Source organism: Myzus persicae, unplaced genomic scaffold, assembly GCF_001856785.1.
Source record: "Myzus persicae strain clone G006 unplaced genomic scaffold, MPER_G0061.0, whole genome shotgun sequence".
NCBI lineage: Eukaryota > Metazoa > Arthropoda > Insecta > Hemiptera > Aphididae > Myzus > Myzus persicae.
Window position 1 is genome coordinate 187,424 of NW_019103865.1, and position 11,708 is coordinate 199,131.

The 11,708-nt window shown below is 26.7% G+C and overlaps 1 protein-coding gene across 1 annotated transcript in view; it reads right to left on the minus strand.

Annotated features, from left to right (window-relative positions):
- The window catches only part of LOC111035594 (fatty acid 2-hydroxylase), a 40,213-nt gene extending 28,603 nt beyond the window's left edge, over nucleotides 1-11,610 (minus strand). The window contains exon 1 of the mRNA XM_022317271.1: nucleotides 10,634-11,610. Within this exon, the coding sequence (XP_022172963.1) occupies nucleotides 10,634-10,864 (231 nt within the window). The 5' untranslated portion in view covers nucleotides 10,865-11,610. The remainder of the gene's footprint in view (nucleotides 1-10,633) is intronic.
- Nucleotides 11,611-11,708: the final 98 nt, after the last annotated feature.

Below are 11,708 nucleotides of genomic sequence, written 5' to 3' on the forward strand. Positions count from 1 at the left end.
ACATACCAACAATCATAAATGTTGAATATTATGATGTAGTGATTTAATGTACGTTGTTGTATTATTAACAAAAAATATTACTCAACTTTACTTAAAAATGTTAAATAATTATTTCTTAAACAGAAGAATACGAAAATATTATCACAACAATGAATAAAATACGGGGTAGAAAGTGAACTTATAAATAATCAAATATATCTGTACAAAACAAATACTATAATAGTAAATAATATTTTTGAGGATATACTATGATTTTATGAAGCTATACATCATATATTAAGTTTACATGTTATTAACTTATCTTAATCATTTAAGTTTATAAACACGTTCATTCCCAACTGATTATCATACAAAATATTTAAAGATAGCTTTTTTTTATAAAAAGAAAAAATTAATACCTCACACACAATAAATTAAAATCTTTTTTTTCAAAACCACACATCGATAAATTTTTAAAAGAGGTCTGAATAAAAACTTCTATGGGTTAAATGTATTGTCAGAGTTCCAAATATTTTGTTACGAAAAACCTACTTATGTATTAGACTTCTGCGGACCCGATTTTATAACATATGTGTAATATGCTGTAATCTATGCAATGTAAATCAACTTCATAGTTTTCTTGAGTGCCCAGAACGTTTAAAAAAAATGTATGAAATCAATGCCAAGTTTTTACCATTATAATATACAATACAATAACTCTAAAAACGTAAAATGTGTGATTTTCTCATACTTAAAATATGAGATCAGATAAGCTGGAGGGATGCCGGATGTAATGCACTCATCTCACTTCACTCGACTCCGCACGTGGCATTGGTGTGTTGTGATATTAAATTTGAAGGAAATTATAAATTTAAAAAACCACAGTCTTAAAAAATATTCTAGTTATAACTGGGTTTACTTATATTGTTTCAACATAAATAAACATGCAGTAAAAAATGATAACAACTAACAAGGTATAACGTATAAGATGAAATCTTATATACAATAAAATGAAAACAAAATCTTGCACAAAAATACTTTTTAGAGGAGAAAAAGCTTAAACATATAAATGAGACAAAGATCACCAATATTCTATTATTCCAATAGTTGGTATAACTACAAATCATAAAACTTTGCTATTGTGGAAATGAAAAATAACGTACATTCAATCTACACGACGATACTAATTTTTCAAAGATCTGTTAAAAAGGCCTTATAATATCATATATAGAGTTCGACGAAAAACAAAACAGAAAACAAATGTTGCATACATAATTTTTAAACCATGATCTTCCTCATTGAAATAAGAATCTATTAAATAGAAGAAAATCATAAAATCAAAACGATCACCACTTCTAACTAAAAATGATAAAAGACTATAGTACTATAAACGTTTCAAATTATTATTAATTCCTTTAGTGCGGGTATATCTTATGAATGTAAGATGTAAAGCACATACAAATAATACAAATATATTATTTTATCATTTCTAATCAGTTATAGATTTTTATCGAATCATACTGTATACAACAAATTAATAATATAATTATTATGATATACATTTATTATTTATAGATATAACCTCAGATATACGTGAGTACCAACCTGCTTGTTGAGTTTTGATAGATAATCAATAATCATATTATTGTAGGAATTTTCTAATTTAAATTTCGTAAATATAAATACACTTACTAAAATACAGTTAACGATTTGTAAATACAATTATAATGGTTGCACTTAATTTTATATAATTATATAACTGCTGTTAGAATTGCAATCAGTTACAAAACAATTATAGATACTCCAAGGTATAGTTTACAAAACTAGACCTGATACAGAAATTAAATACGTTTCAACAAGTACTTCATTGTACTTAGTTTCATGAAACAATTTAATAATTCAATTTTTTCGTCACGATTGGAGTCACATAACAAAACGTTTTCTTCGAAAATAAATAGGAAAACATAAATACAATCAGTTGTATTTTATACAATATTTTGGTATGGTGTGAAGGTCGACATAATGTCAGTTCACAATTATGCGTACTCTGTAACTACACATTTAAAATATAGTCTTAATATAGCATGAACTCGTGTACCTATACGTTAAATAATTTAGGAATATATTTTCAATGAATAAAACATTTGTTAGTGAACACTGTTCGTTAAATATACAAACTAGGTAAGATACGTATAACATAATAAAACAAGTACATATTAGAGACAATATTCAAATAAAAATCCAAGTATTTAGCCTCTAGATTATTTGTTTTGATTATTCCAAAGGTTCATACATTTTTAATTCAAAATAATACCTCATTTATACTAATTTTGTAAATGAATATTTATTATCTGATATACAAATAACATGTTGTACCTTAAGACTATATATGCAGACATTTCAATAGTATGTATCTCATAAACCATTAAGTAAAATGTAATAAGGTACTTAATTTAATTGAACTATTTTATAATTTTCCCTACAATCTATCCAAATCACATATGTAGAAAAACCCAAAATATACTTTAACATGTATCAACTATCGGTTACTTATTTTGAAAATATTATGGGGACATTAAATACAAGGATAAGTCTTAAGTAGCTACAATCTTCAATTTTTAGAACAAAGAAACAAAACAGATCTTGAGTAAATTACGATCAATACAAAATTGAAAAATTCTTATTGCTTCACTAGGTATATCAATCAGTACTTTGAAAATAGGACGCATCTGAATTCATATATTTCAGGTGTATAAAACAGAGACAGAAACCCCTACTCACTTTCAATCCCCTTAAGTAATAGCAATTTTGGGTCCCCTTTTTTTATTTTTCCCAACATACAATATGAGGCACTAATGTAAGGCCATAACTAATAGGTAAGAGGACAAGTAACGTTGTAAGAAATTGAGGTAACATTTCTAGAAAATATCGTTTTAATCATTTAATTACCTCTGTCTAGCAACACGCGTCAAACATTCAATATTGGAGTTCATAGTTCATTGATCTATTACCAAAATGAGAGATGGCAAAATGAGTACCCGAGATGTATTTTATTCTATACTTTGATTTTGCAGGCACACAATATATTATTTATGAATGATGGAGAATAACAAATCGTTAATCGATATCAATAAACCACTTCTACGTTTTCGTCATCAGTTCTACAAGATATATATCGTATAGTTGTAATTATTTTATTATGTTATCTAGACATTTTTACTGTTGTATCAATATTTAGGGTGAGTAAGTTTTAGAAAATCGGGTGAAATCTGGTCAAATAAAATTGATTAGAATTTCTTTACGTACATGCATTCAATTTAAATTTAAACTTAAAACCATGAACTTAGCATTTGTGCTCTATTATAGCTCGAAATTGTGTTTAGGTATAGGTTATTTTTACAGACTTATAAACACTTAATATTCTTTATTTTTAATAATTTTAATATGATTATGTTTTTTTTAAATTTGTTATATTGGCCTATTGTAGTCCGTCAACGTGTTAAAAATAAAAACTTAATTTAACTTTTAATTTTAATACCATTATAAACTTTAATATCATTTTTAGGAATATTTTTCAAACAGTTTGATACATTGATCTAAATAACAGGTCAAGACAAGAACAATATTAATTTATAAAATAAATAGGCTATAGTAGTTAAAATTGTAGTACGGCTTCATGCCATAAACGCGATGGTACGAACTTACATAATGTAAATCAACGAACGACCGTAAGATAATACGCCGCGCACCTACGTAGCAGTGAAACGAGCCTTAGATAATTTTAATTTAAAATTATAAATTCAGAAATAAAAAGAGGGTTAGTATGGTAACAAATAATAAAAATGGGTTAACCTTTTTTAATAACTTTAAAGCCTTGTTATTTATCTCTAGCTTGTCTATTAATACCATAAGTAATAAAAATATCAACTAATCAATCAGTGATAACATTTTCTTAAACATTAACATTACACCAAATTAGAATTTACTATTACGTACCTGTTACTAACTATTATAATATGAAACTATTCCACGATGATTAATTATTTAAGATAATCATAAATAATTTAAGTTGTATCATTTTTCTAGAATTATTTTTATGTACATTTTTAGCACAAAAAATTCTATATTATTCATGACAACATTCTAATTAATTTTAACTGCAAGAATTTTAGATGAAATTCAAATAAAATTAATAAGCTATGAAAAAAAAATAATAAACCATACGTAGAACATAATATTAAGGTAAGTAAAGTAAATATTATACAAGTTATAACATTAGTACTTAAGTTGTCAATAAAATGTCCACTAAATTTAAGCCACTACCTTCCCACCTGTAATTTAATTTTTAATCATCATAATTCGACAAGACTTGTTACATAATTGAGTAGGTATTGCAACAATGTATTTATTTTGAATTATAATGAATTATATTACCTATATACACTCGAGTTTTAGGTAATACGAGTAATAATAGAAATAATATCAAAACAATTTTGGATTGGATTGTAATTTTTATTTAATTCCTTTCGATATTGATTTCGTGTAGGTAATCAATATTATTTTTAGGGTTAAAAAACAAAGTGACACATAATTCCTTTATAGATTTCGTTGAATTGCAGTAATTATTTTAACTATTGAATACGCTATCCCGCATCTAGTAATTAATTGTAGACAAGAGAGAAGAGACAAATGAAAACAGATCAGCAAAAAAACTAAATATTATAACATTAATTTAAAGGAAGAATAATTTATGTCACTCATTTTTTTTTAATGAATTTATTTGGTTTAATGTTATATGAGTTTTAGGTTCCACCTTTTACGGTTTTGAGTTTCATAATTTCGGTTAATATGGGGTGGTTACGTTCTATTATAGCTAAAACGTCTACAAGTAGACACGGACATGAGTACTTACCAGCTTTTTAACAATTTATTGGAATAACTATGCAACTTGTATTGTTTTTATTTGAAGGAGAATCCAAACAATCTATAGATACAAATTTATGTAGAAGAAGCCAAAGTGATAAGAAAGGAAAAAAGCATAAATGGGAATAAGAAGGTACCCATTAACTAGGTACACATTAACTTGAGATTAAAAGGAAAGAAACTTGTTCATATCTACAGAAATTTAAAAGAAAAAAAGTTGGATGTGACACAGAAATCTGATTTTGGGACTTGATCCACTTACCTACGAAGAATAAGAATTTGATGTGATCATAGACCTTATGGTTGTGATAGTGTGATAAATATATTAAATATAAAAAACAATGATACACAATTATATATTATTCAATTATCGGTTTCCAAAAAAAAACTTGTACGAAATTGTTAAGATTACGTTCGCTGATAGTTTTAAAAACATATTTCTACGGTTTAGGTATATTTCTCTATGCTAAGAGAAACTATTGACAAAATTTAAAAATTGACGCATTCAGAGTATTGTCTAGTTTAAGTCAGGGATTCCCAACCACAGTACTGCAGAACTTAAGTATGCCATGTAATTTTTAACTCATTATGTGTCAAAATCAAGCGGTAAAATATTAAATTTAAAAATTAAGCGTAAATATGCTGATAATTATTTATATTTTGGATTTACATAGAATGGCAATATTGACTGTTCTTAACCTGTTCGTATAATTAAAAAAATGGTATTTATTTATTTGTGTGTTGTGAAAATGTATTATAGGATCTAGTGCGCCGTCAAGTAAAATAGGTTGGGAATCCCTGGTCTAAGGTATATTTGTCTACGCTCGATTTTCAATCTATATTATTGGTGTTATATCAACGATTTTAGGCCTTTTTTAAAATAGAAAAAGTGTTCACAGGCAAATATAATACACAATTAATAAAATAATATTTATGTTACCTAAGGCTTAGGTCCTCAGCTGTAATATTTTAATACAATTTTCTAAAATTAATGTGAATGCAATCATTTCTTGTTACATTTTTGAAAATCTAAAATATAAGTATTATCATAGTATTATGTTTCAAAACATAAGATTTTAAGAACAAACAAATTATAATATTTGGCTTAATATATACCACAATATTTACATGAAAGTTTTTATTGAAGTTAATATTTTATTCTCAAACGACACGCATTTTATAATTTTCAACCCTTTCAATTTATTATCAAGCTGTCAAAAGTTCCTACGAGGATTACTGAAGAATGGGTGGAATACGGAATACGGGGCGTCAAAACTACATACAATAAAGTTAAGCTATCGTTTTTCGACAACTTTACACTATTGGTCAGAGTCTGTCGTGATTCAAAAAAAGTATACATTATACCGCATTATACCTACACACCTAACCAGGTGGATGAATGACATAATTGAATCATATTATTACAAATTAAGCATTATACTGTCTTTCATTCTTTAATATCTAGATATATGTACTATGTAGATAAATATTTTTTAATAACACATAATACACGGTACACAGTAAGTACATTTTGTAATTTTTATTAATTTTTATTTTAATTTAATATTTAAGGGTACAATGAAATACTTAAATACAACTACTTGGATATACTTTAATACTATTTAACTATTACAATTCATATTAAATTATTGTTCATCATTTGTAACTAAATAATAATGTAGGTTGATCCGTTCGTCCGTTTGCCATTGAAATAATTGGAGCATATATACATACTTATTAAAAAATAAACGTTTAGTAACGTGGTATAAAAAATAAAACAGTGGGGCTAGGTGGCTAGGTACTTAAAGTAACACAAATATGTTGCCTTTAAATAATCGTTTTTAATATGTATATATATTTTTAGTGAAAATTATTATTATGGCCTTTAGACTAGATTTGAATAGATACCTATGTTAAATGAATTATTTTAATGAAAATTGGAGTAAGTAAAAATTTCCTTGGTTCTATTAAGCGACATAATTTATGGCTATAACCCACCTATAGTTGGTACTCAAACATTTGTTTTATATCTAGTTTTCTTTCATTAAATGCCCGTTATTTATGTACATGACAATTGACAATGGTAACAGATTAAGTGTGACATAAAGCACAAATTTAATAATAATTTTTAATGTTTGCATACATAAAAATTAATTAATTAAATTATGAAATGATTACACATCCCCTGTATGCTTTTGTAATTGGGAATGTTGAGTTTGATTAGGTACAAAATAATAATACAATTTAAAAATATATAGTTACTAGTTAGTACACAAAGATTGCCTATTGGGTACTCATGTTGTATGTGACCTCCCACATTAGATGGATACCTACCCAGCTTGTCATATGTGACCAATCGCATTAACGAATACCTACCATGTGGGTACATTTATGATGAAAAATAAATGAATAAAGATTTATTAATTGTTATAAATATATATAATATATATACCTATATAATAGAAACTGTTGTCCATTTATTTGATAAATATCTTCGGAAAATTGAATAAATATATATATATTCAGAACTGCTTATTGATAGGTACCAAGCTTCTATAAAGCCCAGTCCAAGAAACATTTGTTAAAAACATATGTTTCTGACATTGTTGTCGACAAATATTTATGTAACCGTTTATGACGGGAAATCAGGAACATTGTCAATATCTTTGGTCTGGACATGGCTTAAGATAATGCAGCAACATTTTTGGATTAGTCCCATACATTTTTCTCAATATTTTAAGTTTTAAATATGACGAAATACCTTGCCAAATTGATGAAATTGTTCAAGTGATTTATTTATTAATCTATTTGTTTATATCATTTATTATTTAAACATGAATTTTAACATAATCCATAAAACCATAGATCACATAATATAACACCATATACCAATAAATAAAGATTACATACAACACAAATGACCATTATTGAATAGTTATATAAGTTTTCAAAGAATATTATTTACTAAAAATAATTTATAATATTTAAAGTTAGGATTTTGATTAGGTACTTAAAAAAATTACATTAAGTTGTAAACCTATTAACATAATTTTTAAACATATTAAAATTATGAAAACTTTGTATATTTACATAAAGTTGAACGAACAAATCAATTAGAGTAAATTTCCCCTCAAAAAGTGTTGCACATTATGTCACATTAATATTTTTATGTCTTGTAAAATAACTATGCTAGTCTAAATTGAAAAAGTATATTAAGTAGGTACCTAAGAAATGTATTTTGAAAATTAATTTCAACTAAATTATGGATGTTTTAAGTATTATAAATATTATTGATATTAAATTATGGTTTATTTAAAATATAGACGTACTTGATTTGTCTATGTTAACAAATATTCAATATAAAAAATATAATGCAATTTATAATATTTAATACTATCTACATTATCAGGCTTTTCTAATAAATTCAAACTTGAGCTATGGTTAATTATTAAGGCAATTATTAAATTATAAAGTGAAGAATGCACATATAGTTTATGATTATTATTATTATTTTTATTATTTTGTATTTTAAAATACATATATTTGGTCTTGTTTAGTTTTAATTCCAATAAATTATTTTCAAACCAAGTTTTAACACAATGAACAATAAAAATGGCCTTAGAAATTAGAATATTTAGGCACATGTAAAATTTGTCCAAAATATGTAAAACAGTGTTAACAATTTAATTTTAATCAATGAAGATGTGATAAAGGTATTTTTTGGGGTATTTACAATTTCTAAGACTTCAGAAATTAAAGGCACTACGACTTTATAGCCAAGTATGAACATCTGTTTAATCACAAGTTTAATATACCTAAAAATAATATAGTATGGATAGATATTGTTGCTAGAAACATGAATTCATCAATAAAAACACAAACCAGTGTATTTTATTTTCATACTAGTTTGTGTTACCAAATTGGTGTGTCATAATTAGCTAAGCACGCAGTTTTATCAATAGGATGCCCATGAGTTTTAATTTCATGATGGTTAAAGTGCGCTTATAAAATTCATAAAAATTAATATAAAATCAATATACAAGCATTGTCTAATGTCTATCTACATTAACTACATATTATGTTCAATCTAAGTTTTTATTTAGATTATATTTAAAAGTGTTACCCAAAATTTTTATGAAATTTAATAAGAATATTACTAAGGTAGATAATTACTTTCAAAATTCAACAACACCATTTGATCATTTTATTAGGACTTTCGGTATATATTGTAATAAAGACTTTTAGTTTTTTTTGTCCATTTAATAATAATTTACTATACCTATATTTAAATTATGTAACTTTTAAACCTAACTTAAAACTGAGCAAAAACGTTTATTTTAATAACTTATTTTATAACATATAGGTATTGTGATAATTATATAATATGAAGTCCTAATATGGTTTTATTCGGGGTTTTATTTCAAAACATTGATGTTATTGATGTTTGATGAACATTCACATTGTACCACAAAATAATACTTTATATCGTACACTTAATAAAAGAATAATATCCATTAACTTTAGATAGGTATTGTTATTATTTAAAAAATACATTAATAAGTAGAACTTGTAATTACAACTTTTGATTTTATTTTTTATGTTGCAATACCTAACCCTCTAAATAACTTTTGACTGCACATTGTACAATCAACCCTAATGCAATTATGAAAAAAAAACAAATGAATAAAAAAATAATATTTACATAAAATAGGTATAGGTTAGGTTTATCTATTATTATACATAAGTGATGGTTGATTTAAAGTATTATGTTCTTAAACTTAATAGTACCTATAGGACATAGGTAGGTTCCTATATAGGTACATAATGCCCATAACTTGTAATTGTAATCTAATTTATTCATTATTAAATATTACCAAGAATAAAAGATACAAACTGTATTTCAGAAGTGTAGGTAGACATCTAATTAAATCATAAATTGAAAAATTGTAGGCGGGATTATGACCAACTAGCTACTTAAAAACTAATTCAAAAACTTACTCGACATTTTAACAACATTCATGTACCTAATGACTACACACAAATCTAAATATTCTGAATATTAAATATTAATAATAAATAATAATATATTTTTTTTTTTTCAAAACTTGTTTTAAAATTATTTTAAACCCAACATTAAAAACACATTTTAATGTTGCATTATTTTGAATTTTCAGGGCTCATAAACGTTTGTGTTGGTTTATTTTTTAGTTTGTTTAACTCATTAAACTGCTAACCCAGTACAAACCTACTTACATTACACTTGTAATAATTCTTAAATTTTTAAAAAGAAAAGTTTTACAAGTACTAAATTATTATAGCTATATATATAAACCATTGTTTATATTAAATTAATAAATCTATTAAGAATATTGTGAAATTTAATTTGTTTAATGACATGTAAATAAATAATAATAAGTAGGTAGGTCTGTAGGTAATACCTAGAAAAAAAAAACTTAATAATTTAACTAATTGCCTAACATTATTATGTATTTATATAGATTTAAATGTATGAATGGGTATCTACTACCACCTACTAAAAAAAGCAATGACACTACCTATATTGATTTGATAATTTTTTTTTTTTTATTTCATAGCTTTGCCACTATTGCACTAAATGTATAAAACAGAGTTACTAATATGAACACCAAATAGATATATTATGAAATTTGTTTGGAAGTAAATTCCGTACTGTTGGAACATAATACATTATGTAGACAAACTTATCACTTACTTCTAGATCACCATCCTCTCTAATGTGTTTGTGTACATCTTCCTCGTCTACTCTATAATCCTTGAGCAACTCATACGCAGCAGCAGAGTGGTGAGTGGCAAACAGCCGATCGGTGACATCGGCATTCTTAAGAAATGCCAATGTGTTGGTTCCACCCGGGTGAAAGCGCAAAAAGTGTTCAATGTTGTGCTTCTTCCCATCGTGCTTGACCACGAACGGCGTCGTGGACATTATCTTGTGGCTATGTGTCTGAGCACACGGTGGTTGTGTAGTTCACGAGTCCATTGACCGTACTTGTACGATGAAGACGAATCGGAGACGGCGTTGATTATTTGATATGGTCGTCGTCGTCGTTGGATCACTTAAAACGTTTGAAAAAATAAATTCCACGGGCACACATTCAAACCGGTTCAACTGAATCAGATGCGAGGGACGAGATAAACAAAACTTCGGTGACGGCGATCGGTACACTAAGCGTATCCACTCAACAGAAACGCGTAAACGGAAAAATAATTGTTAAAAACGTCGAAAAAATACATAGCACTTTTTTAATAATTATGAGCACTGGTCACTAAGTTACGTAACGAAAGGACAACCGGCCGCGATTAAAGCTAGTACAGCTTTATCTCTTATCACAGGATGCGCTCGCGCCTCGCAGACCCGCCCGAAAATGTGTTGCTTTTTTATTATTATTGTTCACCGCTATCACTTGAAATTCACACCACGAATGATAAATTGATAACGGTTAAATCTGTTTTCTTACAAGTGGACGAGAAAAAAGTTTTTTTAAAACCGAGTGGACGAATTTCGAAATCCGTTTTTGTGCAGCTCGACAATTCCTATGTAAAAAATACAATCGGCCGGGGGTTGCTGATTTTCGACGAATAAATCACGATAAATAAATCGATGAATCTCAGGCAAACAGAAAAATCGCACTAAGCCGAAACGAACACGCGGCACCCACGACCAACTTATTACAGGTAAACGGTGTGAGGCTCGACAGTTGTTGTGAGCGTTATAAGTATATAACTATACAAAATAAACCGCTGGTCGCTGCTGGTTGCCTGATTCGTCC